This window comes from Sprattus sprattus (genome assembly GCF_963457725.1).
Source record: "Sprattus sprattus genome assembly, chromosome: 15".
Lineage (NCBI taxonomy): Eukaryota > Metazoa > Chordata > Actinopteri > Clupeiformes > Clupeidae > Sprattus > Sprattus sprattus.
In genome coordinates, this window is record NC_137913.1 from 7,188,182 (window position 1) to 7,212,537 (window position 24,356).

The window sequence follows — 24,356 nt, forward strand, 5'->3', positions numbered from 1 at the left end:
AAGGGTACCAGGATTAAGTTTGCCACACCCCCCGGCAAAAGGAGGGATCCACAGTTCGTGTATGAGCGCTACCGATTCAGCCGACGCGGAATAATTAATTTACAAGACCTTCTCAAGTAATTTATTGCAAACGTCACCACAGATGGAAATTTGAGCAAATAACCCATCTCCCTTACGGAGATATCGACGAAAGTTGTTTTACCTAAGATCTTAATTTTATCATGTCCCTTCTACAATGACGATGTTATTAATCATACGTTATCAACAAATGCAACTTACATCATTGCAAACGTCTAGTTTTGCAAACGTGTCTAGTTTTGCAAACGTGTCTAGTTTTTGTGCAGTAGTGAATAAAGTACAGTCGTAGCCAAAAGTTTTGAGATTTACACAAATTTACATTTTCACAAAGTTTGCTGCTTCTGTATCTTTAGATATTTTTGTCAGATGTTACTATGGAAGACTGAAGTATAATTACAAGCATTTAATAGGTGTCAAAGGCTTTTATTGGCAATTACATGAAGTTAATGCAAAAAGTCAATATGTGCAGTTTTGACCCTTCTTTTTCAAGACCTCTGCAATCTGCCCTGGCATGCTGTCAATTAACTTCTGGGCCACATCCTGACTGACGGCGGCCCATTCTTGCATAATCAATGGTTTGAGTTTGTCAGAAATAGTTTTTTTTTGTTTGTCCACCCGCCTCTTGAGGATTGACCACATGTTCTCAATGGGATTAAGGTCTGGGGAGTTTCCTTGCCATTGGACCCAAAATATCAATGTTTTGTTCTCCGAGCCACTTAGTTATCACTTTTGCCTTATGGCAAGGTGCTCCATCGTGCTGGAAAAGCAGGCATGAGAATCACTCACCTTTCAGCGAAATTCGCCGTTTTGAAAACAAAGTAGGTGACCTACGTGAATCGTGTAGATTCGATGAGTTTTGTTTTTGTGGGGGGGGGGTAAAGACGTAATAACTTATTTGTGAAAGACCCAGAGAAACAATAATATCCGACGAGGCAAAATCCCGGACAATTTTGGAATCCCTGCTGGACGCATTTTTTTTGTGTGACCGTAATGTTAGCATATAAAACGTTAAAACATGTGTTCGGTAACTTAACGGGATGATTCATTGCAAGGGGCATAACCTTCAGATACAAGTATGAAAAAGTTAGCAATGATGTGATTAGCCTGGTTACGAGACGGCTACGGTGTGAATAACTGATGGAGTAAGATAATTTAGCTACATTAACTCAAACGCCACGGAGACTCCCTGTTCTAACTTTGAATCGCTCTGTTGGGGCAAAGTGACCATTGCAAAGGTGTTTGACTACAGACTGTCAACGTAGCAAATAATTCCTACTATTGCAGCCAGTCAACCTACAAGCCTTGCAGGTATAAAACAAATCATGACCATTTTCAGTCTCGTTACCATAAACAAGACCCAATACAGAGCAACCCTGAGCACTGACATGATAAGCACTTTGGTGACAAGAAAGGTGAGCATGGCTGTAAAGGGGACTCTTGTCACATGGAAGGCTTTAGTGATGCTCTGCTCAAAAAGGCCAAGTCGCCAAGCTATGAGGCAAATCAGTCAAGAGCAAGTACCACTGTAGTAGATAGATGGATACTTTAATAGGAGCTTAACATATATTTAAATATATATATCCAGTTATTCAACATAGTAAATCAGCGGCGAAAAAAACAATAGAATCATATTTTCTTGACAAGAATTCCATAAATGAAAAGAGATCCTTACATTTTGCATCATTTAGTACTTCTAAAGAATATATGATTGTATTGTTTTTTTCGCCGCTGATTTATTATGTTGAATAACTGGATGATGCGAGTGCATGGAAATATTAACGCGAAGGGCCTCGCCAATAAAATGTATTGAAATCTGAATTACATAACATTGTATTGGCTGTCAATCATGATGGAAGAGTAGACAAGTTAAGTTACGGCATCTCTCGTGGGGGCTATGCATTGTCATTTGTGGTGCCCTTACCACATTGTGCCTCATATACTGTAAATGATAGACCCAGTGACAGGCTGGCATGAAATGGCTTGCATAATACTGAACACACTGCACATTAAAATAACTATACAGGGCTAACAATCTACCATCATTACTTGCTTGATTAAAAACACTTTACGCACATTTTTGCCTTCTCTGTTGGGATGTATGACAAAAGTACATTTCTTAGATCACTTGATCCTGTTACATTCATACTGCACTCTTTTCCCAAAGGAATGAATCAGTGACTTCTGTTTGAGTATATTACTCTGTTTTTCCTCTTTGGCCTTCTGCCTGTAGAATACCCAGTCTGTGTGTGACCTTTGTGGCAGTTAAGATGTTCCCACCATCAAGGTCAACCAGCACTTTGCTTTTGATCAGGTGAAGCAGTCTGTCACTGAACTGACAGAGACTGGGAAACTTCTGTAAGCATGCAAAACATTGCACTGTTTTATTTAGGAGCGAGATGTCTGGAATATGTTTCCTCGGCTGATTTCAGTAATACTTGAGGCATATTGTGGATATTTAACACTGTTAATTAATTTTCGCTCTTGTTATTATTTTCTCTTACAAGTTTGAGGAGATTGTGTATGAAACATTTAAGTAAGTGGGTGTAAAGTTTTACTGAGTATTCTAGTGTGTGTGTGTGTGCTGTGTGTCTGTGTGTGTCAGAGAGAGTGTGTGTGTGTGTGTGTGTGTGTGTGTGTGTGTGTGTGTGTGTGTGTGTGTGTGTGTGTGTGTGTGTGTGTGTGAACGAAACCCTTCCCCCCAGCTTGTTAGCAGAAATCAACTCATGCCTGCAAATTCACATGCACATGTCAGAGTCCACCCGACAAGGAAAAGTTAATTTAAAAGACCTTCTCGAGTAATTTATTGCAAACACAGTCGGACATTGAGGGCCTGATTTACTAACAGGATTGCGCCCATTTCTGGCGTAAAATAGCGGTCGTAAACATAAAACGGTATTTACTAAGGGGGCGCAGCGCATATTAACGCTTTGAGGGTGTGTACCTGCAAACAGGTGGGATGGTTCGGAAACGTGGGTGGTAACGTAGGCGTGAAGCGCTATTTAATGGGAGGAGTGCGCCTAATGATGAACTGCGTGGTATTTACTAAACTGCCCGGCGAGCGCACATCTCTGATTTGCAGGCTAATTCTCTGCCTCATAAAAGCACGTCTTAACCAGGAAGCACATTTCCACTGAGTATGAAAACGTTGATATGGCAGCAGCAAGGCAAAGACATAGACAGAGACAGCGAACAGAAATATTTTTTTCAACTCGTATAATTCATATATATGAAATTAAACTTTCCGAACGTAATTGGAGAAATTGACCGCACCCACATGCAAACAGTCCCACCTTCAATCCGCGAACACGTTTACCGAAACAGAAAGCACACATATTCAATGAATGTCCAGGTCATATGTGATGCCAACATGACCATTACTTACGTGGTAGTGGTCTGTCCATGACAGTTTTATCTTCCGGAATAGTGCCATCTATCCATGATTGAGCGACGGTGATTTTGGAGAGGCCTGTCTACTTGGTAAATGTATTTGTTTCAGTGGGGATATATTGTAGTGAACCCATGTCCCTTGTAGAACGTATTAATCTCGCCATGTACACATATACAGCCGCGGAAAAAATTAAGAGACCACTTCAAAATGATCAGTTTCTCTGGTTTTACTATTTATTGGTATGTGTTAAAGTAAAATGTACATTTTAGTTTTATTCTATAACCTACTGGCAACATTCCTACCAAATTTCAAATAAAAATATTGTCATTTAGATAATTTATTTGCAGAAAAATGACAATTGGTCAAAATAGCAAAAAAGATGCAGTGTCTTCAGATCTCGAATAATGCAAAGAAAACAAGCTCATATTCATTTTTAAACTACACAATACTAATGCTTTAACTTAGGAAGAGTTCAGAAATCAATATTTGGTGGAACAACCTTGATTTAAAATCACAACTTTCATGTGTCTTGGCATGCTCTCCACCAGTCTTTCACATTGCCGTTGGGTGACTTTATGCTACTCCTGGCGCAAGAATTCAAGCAGCTCGGCTTGTTTTCATGGCTTGTGACCATCCATCTTCCTCTTGATCACATTTCAGAGTTTTTTTTATGGGATTCAGGTCTCGAAATTGGGCTGGCCATGACAAGGTCCTGATCTGGTGATACTCCATCCACACCTTTACTGGCCTGGCTGTGTGGCATGGAGCATTGCCCTGCTGGAAAAAACACTTCTCAGAGTTGGGGAACATTGTCAGAGCAAAAAGAAGCAAGTTTTTCTTCCGGGACAACGTTGTACTTTGCCTGGCTGAGGTTTGTAAAAGACCATAAGGATTGAACCAAAGCGGACTGGAAGGTCTCCTAGTTCGTCTTCTCTGATGAGTCCAATTTTCAGCTTTGCCCAACACATGGTCGTCTGATGGTTAGACGGAGACCTGGAGAGGCCTACAAGCCACAGAGTCTTGCACCTACTGTGAAATTGGACTCATCAGAGAAGACGAACTAGGAGACCCTCCAGTCGGCTTTGTCCCGGAAGAAAAACTTGCTTCCTTTTGCTCTGACAATGTTAATACCTTTTTGCGAGTGGTAGCCTTCATTTTTGTAATGTCGGCGATGTACTCATAATTCAAAGCACTCATAATTATATGACAGTGGTATTAGTACAGTTCAGTTGATACACCCGAAATAACTTGCATGCGCAGCAATCCTGAGACGCGATATTTAGTTTGCACATGAATACTAACGTCTTCTTTGATCCCAGGAAATTTGAGCACATAGCCCTTCTCCCTTACGGAGATATTGGCAAACGTTGTTTTACCTACGTTAACTTACATAATTGCAAACGTCTAGTTTTGCAAACATGTCTAGTTTTTGTGCAGTAGTGAATAAAGTCTCAGTCTATAGTACCAGATATGTTTCTATGGTCATTTATCAGAAGTTGCTTCGCCGAACCCGATAGAGGGGCGTTCTCTTTTTTTAGCCTGGAATCTAGCTCGCTAAACCGTTTAGCGAGCGTCGCCGAACAGTACCCAGTCTGTGTGTACATTCTGCATCTCTGCTGTTTTGTTTCTGTACTGTTGGGATTCAGGAAGAGCAGGTATAAAGGGATGAGGCCTGGGGGAATAACCAAATTGCGCGAGGACAAATATTTGCCTGCCTCTGTCTGAACTTGAAAGGCCGATGCAAAATGACAACGATGGAGCCACTACTCAGCACACCATGTTCTGGTGAAAACGAAACTTAACCATTATTTGGCAGGTCTTTCTCTTAGTGTAATTGTGGTTGTGACAGAAAGCAAACAAAATGGCCGAGGCTAGTTTACAGAAAAGAAGAAAGAAAGAAGAGGACTCCTTCACGTGTTCAGTCTGTCTAAATCTGCTGAAGGATCCAGTGACCATTCCCTGTGGACATAATTTCTGCATGAGGTGCATTGAGGGCTGCTGGGATCAGGAGGATCAGAGAGGAGTCTACAGCTGCCCCCTATGCAAAGACACCTTCACTCCCCCGCGACCAACACTCTACATAAATTATCTGGTTGCTGAAATGGTGGAGACATTAATGAAGACCAGAGTCCAAGCTTCTCCTATTACTCCCTCTAATGCTGGACCTGGAGATGTGGAGTGTGACGTCTGCACTGGGAGAAAACTCAAAGCTGTGAAGTCCTGTCTGGATTGTCTGTTGTCTTACTGTGAAACTCACTTTGGAGTTCACAATGATGTCAACCCCGGAAGACAACACTCAGTGATTGACGCCACAGGCCAGCTACAGGACAGGATCTGCTCTCATCATCAGAAGGTTTTTGAAATATTTTGTCGAACCGATCAGAGTTGCATCTGCTATCTGTGCACGATGGATGAACATAAGGGCCATGACACAGTCACTGCTGCAGCAGAATGGACAGACAAACAGGTCAGTACTGGAGCCACAAAAGTATTCCTGTAGTTATAGTATTACAATCTCACCAGTCTTTAAGTTCTGCTGTTTCCACAATGACTTTGCCAGTTAGAGAAAGGAAGGAAGAATCAGGAAATGATTATCAGGTGCAAGGTCCAGTGTTGATTAAAAACTGGTTCTACAGGTTCTGAACAAGCTTGACAAGTTATGCTGTTTAATACCAGTGCTCCTCTTGAACTTTCACTTGAATCTGACAGTGACTTCTTCGATGCGTCATTAAATCTCTTGAAAAGACTAAAATATACTAAAAGTGTTTTGCTTTTAAATGTTCAGTTGTAATGTGTGGTGTTTGATCATCATAGTTTGAAACTATCCATCAATAATAAAAAGAGGCTGTATTTAAAAAAAAATGTAACAGAGGCAGTTGGGGCAGACCCAGAGGAGTATCCAGCAGAGAATCCAGGGGAGAGAGAAGGAGCTGCAGGAGCTGAGGAAGGCTGTGGAGACTCTCAAGGTGAGAACTGACCACAAGACAACAGCTGGCTCAGCAATCAGTTGTTATTGTTTTATTACCATTATGCTGCAATCTTTACATGATACAGACCATCACAGAAAGACATGGTTTGACAGGATTTGCCATTGGTCATTTGATCAGGAAGAGCCAGTCACACCACGAGTGAGTTTGCTCCTTCACTTACCTCTGTGGGTCTCCTGCCACCCTCCTCTTTGTGTGTCTCCTAACAGAGCTCTGTACAGGCAGCAGTGGAGGACAGTGAGAGGAACTTTACTGAGATGATCAGCTCCATTGAGAGAAGGCGCTCTCAGGTGAAAAAGCTGATCAGAGCTCAGGAGAAGGCTGAGGTGAGTTGGGCTGAAGGACTCCTGAAGCAACTGGAGCAGGAGATTGCTGAGCTGAAGAGGAGAGATGCTGAGCTGGAGCAGTTTTCACACACAGAGGATCACATCCATTTCCTCCAGGTAAGCGTTGATGATGGATTGTTAGTGCACAGAATGTTTGAGGGCACTGATTTATGTTGAATATATTTCTAGATGGAAATTTTAAGTTTACAGATGCTAATTCTTACTATAATAACACAGTCAACAGTACTTTGAACAGATAACTTAACCCCAGTGGCGGCTCCTGAAAAGGAGCACAACTTTTGCCTTGACTGCCTGGCTGTTACCTGATTGGACAATGACATTCAAAGGCATATCAGACGGTCTAGTGGTGGAATCCGACAGAAAAAAAAGTGACATTTACATTTAGTCGTTTAGCAGACGCTTTAATCCAAAGCGATTTACAAGGAAATTGAATCAGGATTTTTTCTTTTCTTTTCCCATAGTCAGTGCGTCGCCCCAATCGCCCTTATGGACGAGCCATCCCTGCTTAACCCATGAGGTTTCAGTGTCTATGAAGAAAGTTTTTGTATTCATCACTGAAAACATTTGAGCATGATGAAGACAATTTCATTCTTCAGAAAACTGCTCAAAATCATTATGTCAATTGTTAGGACAGGTTAGGTCACATGGTAGGAAGATCACTTACTGACAGGCAGGGCTTGAAGGCCGATATATGCTCAGTTTCAGACGCAACGCGTAAGCACGTAAGCATGTAAGCACGTAAGCACGTAAGCGCAAGCAATTCACCGCCAGAACAATAGGCTTGCGTAAAAAGTCTAGAAAAAGGGGCCGACGCACGCAAGACGTGAAAAGACGCGCAAGGGGCCATAATCCGACCATAAATCGGCCTTGAGTGATGTCACTACCTAGTCTGGGAAGTCCCGCCCCACTTCTTCCGGCCAAATTGATTTTGCCTCTGCACTGGGTCTGGCCAACTTTGGATAGCCGTTCATTTCAAGATTTCCAGAATCCTTGGAGCCAATCACAAACTGGCTTTTGGCTACCTGGCGCGCCATTGGCGGATTTAAACTTACCACGGCTACGTTACAAAATCTACTGCACGGAGAGTTTTTAAACATTGGACATGGTGGCCGCCGAAGCACCGCAAAACTTCGATAAGGCAAGTTTTCTTTGAAAACAGAACAGAAACTTGCCCTGGAACAATTCATACAGAAAAAATATGTGTTTGCTTTATTACCGATCGTTGTATCGTTGTATAGTATCGTTGGTCTGATTGGTTAAAGGCGTGTCCAATTACGTGAGTGAAGTGGATCGCTAATGAGTAGTTGGCCAGACTAACTGAGCAAATGAAATGCAGTGAAGGGGCAGGGAATTCCCAGACAAGTCACTACCTGTGTTAATTGATCAAAGCACATCTCTCCTGACATCATGGCTCACAGTTTGTTTTGAGGCACTTGAGGTGCACAGGTGTAATTAAAGGAATCACCACATGGGCTGACCCTTGCCTGGATACACACACACACGCACACATACACACATAGTTACAGTTAACAAAAAAGTTTCCACATCAACTGTATTAACTTCATTTACTTGTCATGAAATGCAGATTGTACATTTAAACCTACAATTTACTTAAAAGTGGATGCTTTATTTTGAGAATGTAGCTATTCTTCCTCTCTCTCTCTCTCTCTCTCTCTCTTTCATCTCTTCCTCCTCTCTTTCTTTCTCTCTATCTTTGCGTGTCTTTATTTAGAATTTCCAGTTGGTCAGTGAGACACCCGAGTCTAAAGACTTACCCTGCATCTCTGTGAACCAAGGCCTTTCTTTTGAGGCTGTGAAGAAATCTGTCTCCTCACTAAAGATGCAGCTGGAGAATTTCTGCAAGGAGGAAGTCATGAAGATATCTACATCAGGTTAATCACATTACTCACATATGTTTACATGAAATGACTTACTATGCTTTACCTCTGAATTGTACTAATAAGCTAAATGTGATGGTGAACTTTAGGAACTTTTGGAACCTGTATTTCTCAATGTCATATTTGTAACGTATCCTTTGTATGTCGGTGAAGCTGAGATACAGGTGTCTCCATGTTTACTTGTCTTTAAGAGGTTGATGCAATATTGACATTTACACCAGTCAATGTTGTTTCTATTATGATTCTTTGTCTCTTAATAGTGACTAAAGTTCTGTCTGTTTGGCGTCCTGAACCTACAACCAGAGAGGATTTCCTACAATGTGAGTGTCACACAAACACACTTTATACGGTTTACTTTATTCCAAATCACAAGTCAAGTTTTATTAGTAATCATATCCTACATGTTTAAGCAGTTCAACATTGAATTATGGCTGTAATAGTTCAGGCACAGATTCAACATTGAATTATGGCTGTAATAGTTCAGGCACAGATTCAACATATGAATCAATGCAAGTTGTTTATGTCTTGGCCAAAGACCAGGCCAGGCACACTCATCTGTGTGCATCGCTTAGGCACATTTGGAACATGAAGTCATTTACTGCCAAAAACTAGGACAATAAACTGGCATTATCTCCCTCTGGAACGAAATACTGTTTTCTGATTGGCTAATGGGGTGTACATTAAGTTCGTATAACCGGACACCTTGGACGTAGTTCCAGTAGAAACGTTAAATCGCCGTTCCATATCAATGCTCTTGAATGGTTACCATTGACAACCAACGTAACGTTTATTTTTTGACAGCTAGGATAATTTGAACCAAGATGGCGGCGTGTTGTGACAAGTTAGTGGGCAATGTTTTATGTCAATTAAGCTGTCTACACGACTTTTTATATGTCTAAATTGACTCGGTTAGTTGTTTATGTTCTACACGAATGTTGTAGAATATTGTAATTCTTAACTGAAAGTCTCTAATATTATTTGTAGGCGGCTGTTAGCGCTTAGAAAAAAAACCCATCGAAACAGATGGTAGCTCACGGCTAACTAGCCGGCTCGATTGTGAGCCTTCGACCAAAATTACTAAACTTGACCTCCCTGTTGCTCTGTCCAACTTCACCATCAACGGAAACGTGGAGTTCAACTGTAAATAGTAAAACCTTATGAACAATACCTGTGTCCGTGTGTCCGTTTACTTACAGAGGTGAGCTCATGAGTGTCACTTTGCAGCAACGCCCGGGGAAACTAAAGGTCCAGTTCCACGCACTACTTTCTCACTACTTTCTCTAACGGGAGCACTAGGCTTCAAATCAAGAATTCATCAGGTTATTATGCATATTACATTTCCTAAAGATAAAGGAAATTCTAAATAATAATAATAATAATTTTGGATGTTGTAAACGGGAGATAAGCGGGATAACGGCCTCCGAGCTGTCCAGTTCTACGAAGTTAATGGACTTCTGCGGACCAACACCACTCCGCTCCGCGTCGTGGTGTTCTTTGCCCCGCAGCGTCCATTAACTTCGTAGAACTGGACAGCTCGTCGGCCGTTATCCCTTACTTGATATCCAGCTGATATATAATATGCACTTGTCCTATGTATGTGGGATCAGTTGACCTATCAGATCAACGAGTCACACACACACACACACACAGATGTAGACAGACATCCATGCAAACATGTAGAGAATCTCACATGACAACAACTCAAATGCATGACAGTGTGGTTGGGGTGAGGAGGTGTAGGCTGAGGGATTCTACAAGTAGATCAGGTGGAGAGACTACAGCAGCATTCCACAGCAAAGATAGTCAAGACTAGGAGATAAGGAAAGAGACATTTGTATTATTCTGTATTTCTCTCTCTCTCTCCCACTCTCTGTCTCTCTCTCTCACACACACACCCATAGAACCAATCACACCTAAGGACTTTCACATACAAAGACACTGGAACACTTTCACACTCACAAAGGACTCATCTCACACAAAGGAATCAAATGAAACATACACAAATACTTACACACACTCAGTGGCGTCCTGAAAAAAATCTCAGGGAGGGCAATTTTTTTTATGTTAAGGCGACCCATTCAGTAGGTACATTAAGTTAGTCGATTTACTCATACAGCAATACTTTTTTGTCCACTATTGGCAGCAACCAACAGTAATATTTCCCCTCTTTCTACATAGCTAGAGATGAAAGTTACAGGTGGAACGCTATGGAAGAAAGTTACATTCATAAGCAAACATGATGTGGCTCCACATTAAATTATCCCACTTTTTCATAAGCAAACATGATGTGGCTCCAAATTAAATGATCCCACTTTTTCATGATCCAAAAGTCTCAAATGTTGTATGATGTAACATAGCTAAACAGGACACATGATATGTCCACTAACAACATAAAGAAGGGGGCAACATACGTCAAAACCAACAATATTTATTGACTGATCTTGAAAGTATTGGCTTATAAAAGCAAAATAAGTCATCACATAAAAAAATATTCATAGTTAGTTCACACTGTGGAACCTATGAAAATGACAGAGGTGTATAGAAATGCAGACCGCGTTAGCCACTTCACGTCCGTGTTTTTCTTTCGTTCCAATATGCAATTTCCCTCCCTTTGTAGAAACCTATTATATGGATACACTAGGTCTAGTCCTAATTGTTTTTTTGGTCAATTTATCTTCATTAGTACGCTGACTAAAAAGAAGGTTCTGCCAAAGAGCGGATGGAGTTGTTGTACTGAACAGGTGCCATCTTGACATGCCTCTGTCGAAGCTGTGTGACGTCCTAATTGGCTTTTACCATAGGCTTTTACATCCATTACTTATGACACGACATGGAGGGGCGAGCCCTCCCAGAAACCATAGAGAATGTATTAAGAACTCTATTTTGTGAAAAAAATGGATTTAAAGGTGCAATAAGGATTAATAGCTATTCGCTAAAGGTATGCTAGCAGCTAAAACTAACGAAATCTCTTGAAATGTGCTGACTTTGACATTATGACAAACTAGTTACTCAACGACTGTCCTTACACAGTCGAACATCTAGCAAGTGCAACACAAGACTAAGCAAGACGGCAAATAAGCTACTTACTAGATCGGTAGAAGGTAAACAAGTCAGGTCGGCGGGCTGCGGCAGGTGAAACTACAGAATGCAGTTATATGCCTATCGACCCTGCTATGCCAATGGCACCGACGCGATTCTCCATATTAAATGTCATTGTAGCGCCCCAATTTTTTTTAAGCTGTTATTTTAAGGTTAAACTGCTTATCTTAACCCTAATTCTGAAGCATAATTGTTGCATATTGTACCTTTAACATGGAAGTCAATCAGAGAGGTCTGGGGCGAAATTCACTTCGCCCCAAATCGCCCCAAAGGGGCTGGGCCATTTGAAGCACGACGTTTGCCTTGACTGCCTGGCTATTACCTGATTGGACAATGACATTCAAAGGCATATCAGACGGTCTATTGGTAGAATCCAACAGAAAAAAAATATGGCATTTAAGTTACATGAAGTCGTTTAGCAGACAATTTAATCCAAAGCAATTTCAAGGAAATTTAATTTATAAATCAGGATTTTTTTTTTTTCCTTTTCCCATAGGCAGTGCATCGCCCCAATCACCCTTATGGACAAGCCGCCCCTGCACACACTCAACACCAATCATTCCTACCAAGGGCTCCCTTCAGACAAACACACACACACACACACACTCATAACCATGCTATCTTTTAAACTTTTGAATACAGACATTTGCGCATGTACACAGGGGCGGCCCTAGCACATTTGGCACCCTAGGCGAGCTTCACTCCTGGCTTTTGGCACTGGCTATTGGCTTTATATGCACCCTCTATTTTAATCATGTCTTTTTTTGTATGATGTAGAATAAATGGAAATATCATAATGTAAAATAAACGGAAATATCATAGCCTATAGCCTATAGCCTCTGTAGAATGCTCAAAGAACTATGTGACAGGGAGTAGGAAAACTTTCAATGATAAGGTACATCTTTTCTTCTTTACTACTTCGGATTTAAGGATTTACCTTTTGTCCTTGGCACGTTTTTCTTCTTCTTCTTCCTTTCTTTTCTTCTTAAATTGCGCCCCAGATGGCTTTAGCCTCTTCATTATTTCGTTCTTCAAAGTTTCTTGAACACACACACACACTCTAACCAAACGCCTCACTGTGCTAGCATGTTCTGACAATACCAAGGAAGAGCCTACCCCTTCCGTTTTCGATTTTTGTCTCATTTTACCCTAATTTAATTTTTATTTTTTTGATGTAAAAATGTTGGTTGGGGATATAGAAGGGGCGCAAAAAAAACTTTTTTTTGCTGGGCGCAGTTTTTGACGCCCCCTCTGAGTGGCGCCCTAGGCGACTGCCTATACCGCCTGTAGGAAAGGCCGTACCTGCATGTACAGAATCACACACACAAGCAAATCTCACTTATATGTGAAACATTCCCTCACAGAAGAAATCACAGAAATAAATCTCATACCCCACAGTCAAAGTTTAATATAAAATAACAACAACAACCACACACACACACACACACACACAAACACACACACTAAACACATACTGTATAAACACCTAAGTTTGTCCTGTCTTCTCCTCCATCAGACTCATTCCACTTCACACTGGATCCAATCACAGCCCACATTGACCTCCATCTGTCTGAGGGGAACAGGAGGGTAGAGATGAGAGCTGGGCTCCAGACATATCCTAATCATCCAAATAGATTTTATGGGTGTAAGCAGGTGCTGTGTAGAGAGGGTGTGTCTGGACGCTGCTACTGGGAGGTTGAGTGGAGTGGGTGGTGGGTTTATATAGCAGTGTCATATAAAAGCATCAGCAGGCCAGGATGGGGTAAAGAGTGTGAGTTTGGATGTAATGATCAGTCCTGGAGACTGGACCTCTCCAGCAGCAGCTCCTTTTTCAAATACAATAATAAAGAGACTGAACTCCCTCTAGTGGCCAGCTCCAGAATAGGAGTGTATGTGGATCACAGGGCGGGAACTCTGGCCTTCTACAGCATCTCTGACACAATGACCCTCCTGCACAAAGTCCAGACCACATTCACTCAGACACTCTACCCTGGGTTTAGGGTTGCTCGTTATGGAACATCAGTGAAGCTGTTGTGACTGGGATGTACAGATGCTGAATCCAGACTACATTCACCCAGCCTCTCTACCCTGGGTTTAGGGTTAGACATAAGATCAGCAGTGAAGCTGTTGTGACTCTGGGGTGGAGCGCTTGTGAGACCCCACTTATTGGCAGGTGTACCGCACTGGTGTGGTAGTTCTGCAGGTAACATCTGAGGCCAAACTTAAAAAATGATTAACAACCCTAAATTGGGATGATGAATAAAGTGCAAATAAAAGCAGAAAGATGCCATTTGTATTAGATTACCTTGATTAGAGTTTTTCTCGACAGCTTACACACTGTAACTTGGCCTATTAACTACACATTCCAAAACATGACGCCATCTACTAAAAGACAGACTCATTTCCCAAAACTCTTAACTCTGTCACCCTGCTTTCACACATGATTCAGATTTATTGAACTTTTTGTGCAAAACTCTACACGCAAATCCCTTAATTTATCACTGGCTGCACCATGTGCTCATTCAGTAAGCACTGGCATTTCATTTCATTAACTCAAGTCATCACAGCTCAAACCCAACTAGCACACAATTGACCCTTCCGGGACCACTCCCCCAAAACGGTAAATGATCAATCATAGCATAGCAACGGTTACTAAGCTGGAGTGTGTAATTCTGACATCCGATATCCAAAAAGGCTGGAGGGAGGGGTACAATTTTATCCCTTCCCGAAACCCAAGACCCAGAGAGAGAAATGCCTGCTGTGGATCAAACAATGTGGACGACCCCCCCATCAGCTGAATGTCAGCAACATAAACAGAAGCACCTACGTTTGTTCCAAGAAGCTATGACGCTAAAATCTGCCCACTGCATCGAAAACATGAGAAAACCCTTGCTTAAAATACAATTCAGTTTTACCACCTTACATGTTTGCGTAGCGGCGACTGTGTAGATAATAGAACACATAAATATAGCTGGAATGAACCTGTTAGCCTTAGCATTTGACTGTCTACAAACACGGCATGTAATGTCGTGGTTGTAGCCTTCATAAGCATATTGCAGACCCTTTTGCCTGCTTCGATCTGAGATATTGCCGTTTTTCCAAAAATTGCTTGTGATTTCTTTGGGTAGAGCTGAAATTGACCCGGTTGAAAACATGTTGCCACGCCATTCATACCCATGCTGAGAACCTGGGAAATGTGAATGCTTGACTGATATAGCAACCGTTGCTAAGGGGGGCGGAGTTTGCGGAAGGGTCAATTCCCCAGGTGGAAACACTAAGAGTCGAAAGTGGTCACACACCAATCAGAACCTCAGGATAGGTAGATTAATGGGCCATGGGCCAATCAGAACCTCAGGATAGGTAGATTAATGGGCCATGGGTCACCTTACTTGTTTTGAAACAATGGATCAATAAAGACCTATTTTTGACTTAAAACTGTTTCTTATTTCTTATATTTTTAAATACATGAACATTATTTTACTGTATTCAACGTTCTTTACAAATTATTTGCATACTTTTCCTTTTCAGTTTATTTTACTACAGTACAAAACTTCTGAAAATGTGTTTTATTGTGTTGTCATGTGAAGAGGTTGTTCTGGGGGGAAACCATAAGCGCCATCACTCATTGCAGGTTGTTACAGGAGTGTTTTGAATTGAATCTCACACAGGCTATGAAAAAATATGTCTGCTTTTTATCCTTGTGGTCCTTTTTTATCCTTTCACTCAAAATATCCACGAAAATCTTACCTTTTCAGTAAGTAAATTATTGAAAAAAAAAAACTGTTGACATTAAATAAATATTTTCCCCCAAAACATGTGTGCCACAAGTATTGGCACACCTAGAAAAATCTCATAATTGAAATCTAAGGAGGATGGTCAGATATAATAATAATAATCTCCAAGGATCACAGCTGGAGAATTGGAGACATTAGTGAGTCTTGGGGTCAGAAAGTCTCCAAAACTACCATCAGATGCCACCTACATCACCACAGGTTGTTTTGGAGGGTTACCAGTAAAAAGCCTCTGCTGTCAATCAACAAACAAACTTAAGTGCCTACAGTTTGCCAAATGTAAGTCAGACTTTCAATAGGACCGAGTTATATGGTCAGATGAGACCAAAATAAAGCTTTTTGGCAACAATAAAAAAGGTGGGTTTGGCGTAGACAGAAAGATAGCCATACAGAAAAGCACCTCATACCCACTGTGAAGTATGGTGGTGGATCTTTGATGTTGTGCGGCTGTTTCTCTTCAAAAAGGCCCTGGACATCTTGTTAAGGAACATGGTATCATGGACTCCATCAAATCCCAGCCGATATTAAATGAAAACCTAACAGCCCCCTCCAGTAAGCTTAAAAGCAGGACAATGATCCGAAGCATACCTCAAATTCAACACAAAAATCGTTCACCAACCGCAGAATAAAGGTTTTGCCATGGCCATCACAGTCCCCCGACCTGAACCCATAGAAAATCTGTGGGATGAGCTGAAGCCGAGTCTACAAGTGTTGCCCTCAGAATCTGAAGGATCTGGAGAGATACTGTATGTAGGAATGGTCTCAGATCCCGTGCCATGTGTTCACCAACCTCATCACACATTATAGGAGACTCGGAGCTGTTTTCTTCTTCCTTCATATTTTTTTATAGCCTGTTTGTTCATATTCACTAAAGGTGCGAATAATTGTGGGCGGCACTGTATCTGATGGCTTTTGTGTGATGCTGTCAAGCGATTCAAAAAAACAATTGAATAAATAACATGCTTTGTGAATAATTGATCTAAATGAATTGCATATATCAATTTGCCTGGAGAAGCATTTACAAATCTGTCTAATTTGATTTAGCTCATCACCATAATTAATAACTTATTTTTTTTGTCAGTCTGACTCCAAAAGCCCTTGTGATACTGGAAGAAGGCACACAAAGAGAAATAATAAGTGTGACAGTGGTCATTAGAAAATGAAATGAAAATGAAATTACCATATATCCGTGTAGTGGTTTGGAATTCAGTGAACGACAACTAACCAAGGACACGGCATTGAATGTGGCTTTGGATGCAACAATCAGTCCTAGAGCCTGCACTGCTCCAAATCTGATTACTCTTTCAGACACAGTAAGGAGGTGACTGAACTCCCCCCAGTGGCCAGCTCCAGAATATGAGTGTATGTGGATCACAGAGCATCTTTGATAAAATGAACAGAATCATAGTCATGAGAAACCGTTCATGAGATTTGTTTAACCCCTTCAGACCTGAATTTTTCCAATAATAACTTGTATTGTGTTAAAAGGAGTTAAAATGCAAAACATCTTTAATTCGCTCATTGTTTACTCCATTTGTTGTTATTCAGAGCTGAGGTATAATGGTATTATCAATGATCTGTAGGCCTACAGTAGTCTAGATCTGACAGCCTGAGAGCGATTGTTTTTGTGTCCACCAATGGATACAGCGGAGCTGGCAGAATTTTCCTAATGCGAGTAAATGTTCTCACTGAGGAAACATCACCCTATCACTCTCATGATTATTTCTCCAAGTTTTTCAGGCATATTCTTGATATTTTCTCATACGAGTTTCAGGACAATGTGTAGGAAACATTTAAGTAACTGGGTGTAAAGTTTTACTGAGTATGCTAGCATGTGTTTGTTTGTGAACGCAGCGAGTAGATTTCGAGAAAGCGTATGATAAATTCGAGCGAGCAGACCAAGTATGTCAGTCTCTGCGCTCGCAGTGGTTGAATTTCTGCTCGCAGATCATAAAATTAAATGCGCAGACGAAATTCACGCTTGCGAAAATCTGAAAGTTGCTCAAATAGACGTTTATTGCGCGTGTGAGTTTTGGCACAAAACTGACGGCATAACATACGCACACAAACACACGCACACATATTTCCCCGCCTCCATCTGAACATGAAAGACCGAAGCAAAATGACTTCTAGGAAGCCACTCCTCAGCACAGCATATTATGTTGGAAACGAAACTTAAAAGTATATCACGTGGCAGTTCTTTCTCTCAGTGCTTGTGGTTGTGAGAGACAAACGAAATGGCAGAAACTATTTCAAAGAAAAGAAGAAAGAAAGAAGAGGACTCCTTCATGTGTCCAGTCTGTCTAGATCTGCTGACGGATCCAGTGACTATTCCCTGCGGACATAATTTCTGCAGGAGGTGCATTGAGGGCTGCTGGAATCATGAGGATCAGAGAGGAGTCTACAGCTGCCCCCTGTGCAAGCGCACTTTCACTCCCAGACCTACACTCTACAAAAATCCTCTGATTGCTGACATGGTGGAGACATTTACGAAGACCAGAATCCGAGCTTCTCCTGTTACTCCGTCTAATGCTGGACCTGGAGATGTGGAGTGTGACGTCTGCACTGGGAGAAAACTCAAAGCCATCAAATCCTGTCTGGATTGTCTGTTGTCTTACTGTGAAACTCACTTCAAAGCTCACAATGACCTAAACCCCGGAAGAAAACACTCAGTGATTGACGCCACAGGCCAGCTACAGGAGAGGATCTGCTCTCGTCATAAGAAGGTTTTTGAAATATTTTGTCGAACCGATCAGAGTTGTATCTGCTATCTGTGCACGATGGACGAACATAAAGGCCATGACACAGTCACTGTTGCAGCAGAATGGACAGACAAACAGGTCAGTCCTGGACATACATGTGTCAAACATTTCTATGAGGGCTCTTATACATACTAACTGTGAATGCAATACTATAACTCCAACATTACTATAAGCAATGACTTTGCCTGTTAGAGAAAGGAAGAATCAGGAAATGATTATCAGGGGAAAGATCATGTGTTGAGTAAAAAAAAGGTTCTACAGGTTCTGAACCAGCATGACAAGTTGTACTCATGGCTTTATCCTGATTTTCAGTTGAAGATGATAACGACTGCTTCAATGTGTCATTAAATCTCTTGAAAAAATGTAAATGTACTTAAAGGTTTTTGCTTATGAATGTTCCGTTGTCATTTGTAATTTTTGATCCTCAATGTTCCACCGATAATAATTATGATAATATTTTTAAAACAGAGGCAGTTGGGGCAGACCCATAGAAGATTCCAGCAGAGAATCCAGGAGAGAGAGAAGGAGCTGCAAGAGCTGAGGAAAGCTGTGAAGACTCTCAAGGTGAGAACTGACCACATAGGACAACAGCTGGCTCAGCAATCACTTGTTATTTGGTTACCACCGTTATGCTGCCATCTCTTCATGATACAGACTATCACAGGGCCAACATGTTTTGGCAGGATTTGCCCTTGGTCATTTGATCTAGAAGAGCCAGTCACACCATGAGTGAGTTTGCTCCTTCACTTACCTCTGTGGGTCTCCTGTCCCCCTCCTCTTTGTGTGTCTCCTAACAGAGCTCTGCACAGACAGCAGTGAAGGACAGTAACAGGATCTTTACTGAGATGATCCGCTCCATTGAGAGAAGGCGCTCTGAGGTGAAAGTGCTTATCAGAGCTCAGGAGAAGGCTGAAGTGAGTCGGGCTGAAGGACTCCTGAAGCGACTGGAGCAGGAGATCGCTGAGCTGAAGAGGAGAGAGGCTGAGCTGGAGCAGCTTTCACTCACAGAGGATCACATCCATTTCCTCAAGGTCATTGTTCATGATGCATTGTTGAAGGACAGAATGTTTGGCACCGATTTATGCTGAATATATTCCTAAGTGGAAATTTTATTTCAATTCAGATATTGTTGAAATTCCTTCAAGGATCACAACATTTCCAGATATATCCTTATTCTTCTTATTATAACACAGTCCAAAGTACTTCGAACAGGTACTTTACCCCATGAAGTTTCAGTGTCTGTGAAGAAAGTGTTTGTATTTATCACTGAAAACATTTGAGCACGATGAAGGCATTTTCATTCGTCAGAAAACTGCTCAAAATCATTATTGCAATTGTTAGGTCATGTTGGTCACTCGGGTGGTAAAGCGACATGTAGGTCAAGGCAAACCAGTGGCATTTGGACAACCATTTATGTTGGATTCATTTAGGATTCATTACATCAACCAAAAAATTGAACTTTAGAAATCACCACATGGGCTTACCCCGCTAGCAGTTAGCCAGCTTGAGAGAGCTGCCTGGCAGGCAGTGCTCACACACACACGCACACAAACACACACACATTAAACCATATAAACACACACACACACTCACAGACACACTCGAACACACATACACACACATACTGTACATCGCAAACACACTCACACACTCACAAACACACACGCACTCACACACACACACACACACACACACACACACACACACACACACACACACACACACAAACACACTCATCCGCACAAGGTAGGATCACACTGTCATGAATAAACATCATGTAGGGATAGTGTGTAGTACGTAGGTGAGGCTTTGCTTAGTTTACAATGTGAGGAGGGACACAGCTAACTGGCAAGACTGTCCTTGGTAACACAATCATATGGAAGCCACATCCATATGCTGCACACACACATCAAAGGACGATCTCAAACATTAGAGGATAATGTCTTCGTGTGCAGTGTAATAGTTTAAGTTTTTAGTTATAATTAATAAAAAAGTTTCCTGACCAACTGTATTTAAACTTTATAACTTAGTTATACGTGGATGCTTTATTTTGAAAATGTAGCTATTCTCTCTCTGCCATCTCTTCTTCCTCTCTCTCTTTCTCTTTATCTATGTGTTTCTTTATTTAGACTTTCCAGTCAGTCAGTGAGGCACCTGAGTCTAAAGACTTATCCTGCATCTTTGTGAACCAAGGCCTCTCTTTTGAGGCTGTGAAGAAATCTGTCTCCTCACTAAAGACGCAGCTGGAGTATTTCTGCAAGGAGGAAGTCATGAAGATATCTGCATCAGGTTAATCACATTACTCACATATGTTTACATGAAATGTCTTACTATACTTTCCCTCTGGATTGTACTTATAAGGTAAATGTGTTGGTGAACTTTAGGAACCTGTATTTCTCAACGTCACATATTTGTAACATATCCTTTGTATGTCAGTGAAGCTGATATACTCTGCATGTCTCTCCATGTTTACTTGCCTTTAAGAGGGTCTTTAAGGTTGAAGAAGCTGGAGACTCATAATGTCCCTCAACAAGAGAACACAAATGTACTGCCATCATAAAAACAGAAGGTTGATGCGATGTTGACATTTACACCAGTAAGTGTTTTCTTTCTTTCTCTCTCAATAGTGACTGAAGTCCAGGCTGTTTTGCCTCTTGAACCTACAACCAGAAAGGATTTCTTACAATGTGAGTTTGCTTCAATCACATTTTATACAGTTTACTATTCCAAATCATGTTTAAGCAGTTCAACATTTCATTATGGCTGTTATAGTTCATGGGTAGAGGAAACAGTGTATTTTCCAGTGTCTTTTTCCATTTACTTAACATGGCGTTCTAATTAAACGGACGTTCGGAAGGGGATGTAACGAATTTGCCACACCCCTCTCAATGAATCACCCACAATTCATTTTAACTCAGTTCTCCTCATCAGCTGCAGCACTTGCTTTGGTGCTCGTTCTCAACCCAACACCTCCCCCTACACCGCCTGTCTCCCCTTGGTACAGAATGGGGGGTTCAGGCATGGATTCTACATGACTCCTGTCAGCATAGTTTACTCCTGCACAATCCCTGCAAGGCATTTGAGGTCTTGGCCAAAGAGCAGGCCAGACACACTCTTCTGCGTGCATCTCTTAGGCACATTTGGAACATGAAGTCATGAACTGCCAAAAAACTAGGACAATAAACTGGCATTGATATCCAGCTGATATAAAAACAAGGCACTTTTCTGATGTATGTGGGATCTGTAAAGCTATCAGATCAACGAGTCACACAGACACATACACAGGCATACATACACACACAGACACACACACAACTGTAGACAAACATCCATGCAAACATGTACAGAATCTCACATGACAACAAAAATGCATGACAGTGTGGTTGGGGTGAGTAGGTGTAGGCTGAGGGATTCTACAAGTAGATCAGGTGGAGAGACTACAGCAGCATCCCACAGTGAAGATAGTCTAGACTAGGAGAGGAGGAAAGAGACTTTTATATTATTCTGTTTTTCTCTCTCTCTCTCTCCCACTCTTTGCCTTCAGACAAACACACAGACACACAGACAGACACACACACACACACACACACACACACACACACACACACACTGAATGATGAATGATTGATGTTGAGTGTGTGTAAGGTTTTAAGTTTGTTTAATTTGATTGCTTTGTGTCCTTCATTTATAGAAGTGTGAAAGTGTTCCAGTGTCTTTGTATGTGAAAGTCCATAGGTGTGATTGGTTGTATGGGTGTGTGTGAGAGAGAGAGATCTGTGAGTCCGCCGGAGAAGGTCCTGACCGGGGCAGGATCAGATTATGTGTGTCACACACACACACACACACACACACACACACACACACACACACACACACACACACACACACACACACACACACACACACACACACACAGACATAAACATGCTCACTTTTAAATACAGACATTCACACATATGCACCTGCACAAACATATACAGAATCACACACACGGACAAATCTCACTTGTTTGTGAAACATTCCCTCACATCCTTCTCATCCTCCACACGCAAAGGTTCATATAAAATCCCAACAACAACCACACACACACACACACACACACACACACACACACACACACACACACACACACACACACACCTAACACATATATAAATACCTACATTAAATGTTGTCCTGTCTTCTCCCCCATCAGACTCCTGTCACTTCACATTGGATCCAAACACAGCACACAGAGACCTCCATCTGTCTGAGGGGAACAGGAGGGTGGAGAGGGGAGCTGAGCTCCAGTCATATCCTGATCATCCAGAGAGATTTGATGGGTGTTGGCAGGTGCTGTGTAAGGAGGGTGTGTCTGGACGCTGCTACTGGGAGGTTGAGTGGAGTGGGAGGCGAGAGGTTTATATATCAGTCTCATATAAAAGCATCAGCAGGAGAGGAGGGGGTAATGAGTGCAGGTTTGGAGATAATGATCATTCGTGGAGTCTGAGCCTCTCCAGCAGCAGCTCCTCTTTCTGGCACAATAATAAACATACTGCACTTCCCCTAGTGGCCAGCTCCAGAATAGGAGTGTATGTGGATCACAGGGCAGGAACTCTGGCCTTCTACGGCATCTCTGACACAATGACCCTCCTGCACAGAGTCCAGACTACATTCACTCACACACTCTACCCTGGGTTTGGGTTTGGGTTTGCGTTTTTTTCTTTTTCTTTTAATGCTGGATCATCTGTGAAGCTCATGTGAATGAGATGTACAGATGCTGAATCCAGACTACATTCACCCAGCCTCTCTACCCTGGGTTTAGGGTTAGACATAAGATCACCAGTGAAGCAGTTTTGACTGTTAGGCAAGAGCGTGGGGTGACCCCAAATATTGGCATGTGTACTGTGTGGTGGTGGTCTGGGAAGAAAACAATGCTCTTCAGGCGACATCTGAGGCCAAACTTTAAATATATTTACAACCCATGATGAATAAAATGCCAATAAAAACAGAAATAAGAAATTTGTTAAATGACCTTTTTAGTATTAGATTACCTTGATTACAGGTTTTTCTTGATAGCTGACACACCATAACTGGGCCTATTGACTAAACATCCCAAACCATGACGTCATCTACCAAACACAGACTAATACCCAAAACTGTAAACACTATCACCCTGTTTTCACACAGGTTTATATTAGTATATACATGTAAACAAATGTAAATGTAAACATGTGTGTGTAAATGTGAGGCACAGTGGCTCAGGTGCTTAAACTGCCGCCTCACAGCAAGAAGGTCATGGGTTTGATTCACGCATTGGGCGCTATTGGCTCTGGGGAGCAGGTCCCCCCCAGACCTTCAGTGCTCAGGTGGGCTATCTCCCGGGTCTTTTTGTGTGGAGTTTGCATGTTCTCCCTGTGTTCACAAGGAGTTTCCTCTACTAAGAACCCCAACAGAAAAAAACATGCAAATAGAACAGAACACTCCTGTCCGTCCCTGACCAAGACGGACGGTTCACTAGGTCCTGGAGGAAGGACGGTCCAGGATGGGAAAAAGGCAGAGAATAAATCCATCGAGACTTCTGGCCTGCGTGTGTGTCCTGTGTCGCCTCCATATATGCACGTGTGTGTTGCAGTGTGTGCCATTAAAACCTGCCAATTATTATACACTTATAATTATTTGTATTAAACTGTATTAGACATTATTTACAAATAAGTTGCATCATTTTAAAACTTTTATCTATGTGTTGTGTCTTTATATTGTGTTCATCATGTGAAGAGGTTGTTCTGGGGGGGGGAGGGGGACCATAAGCGCCATCACTCATTGCAGAAACAGGTTCTTACAGGAGTGTTTTGAATTGATCTCACCAGTGTACTGGCTACTCTGTAGTATATGTGTATTTGATGGCATTTGTGTGTTGTCTGAAGACAATGTTTGGTTTAGATTACGGCTGTCAAGCTATTAAAAAAACATCATCAAATAAATGACATGCTTCGAGATTAATTGATGTAAATGAATTGCATATAT

The 24,356-nt window shown here is 41.7% G+C and overlaps 1 protein-coding gene across 1 annotated transcript in view; it reads left to right on the forward strand.

The window, feature by feature from the left end:
- The window catches only part of LOC308376234 (E3 ubiquitin-protein ligase TRIM65-like), a gene marked incomplete at both ends in the record, with an annotated part of 62,259 nt that extends 39,166 nt beyond the window's left edge, over positions 1–23,093 (forward strand). The window contains 10 exons of the mRNA XM_080852529.1: positions 5,602–5,933; positions 6,337–6,432; positions 6,663–6,896; positions 8,533–8,692; positions 17,815–18,428; positions 18,819–18,914; positions 19,148–19,381; positions 20,480–20,639; positions 20,978–21,037; positions 22,546–23,093. Of these exons, the coding sequence (XP_080708655.1) occupies positions 5,602–5,933; positions 6,337–6,432; positions 6,663–6,896; positions 8,533–8,692; positions 17,815–18,428; positions 18,819–18,914; positions 19,148–19,381; positions 20,480–20,639; positions 20,978–21,037; positions 22,546–23,093 (2,534 nt within the window). The remainder of the gene's footprint in view (positions 1–5,601; positions 5,934–6,336; positions 6,433–6,662; positions 6,897–8,532; positions 8,693–17,814; positions 18,429–18,818; positions 18,915–19,147; positions 19,382–20,479; positions 20,640–20,977; positions 21,038–22,545) is intronic.
- Positions 23,094–24,356: the final 1,263 nt, after the last annotated feature.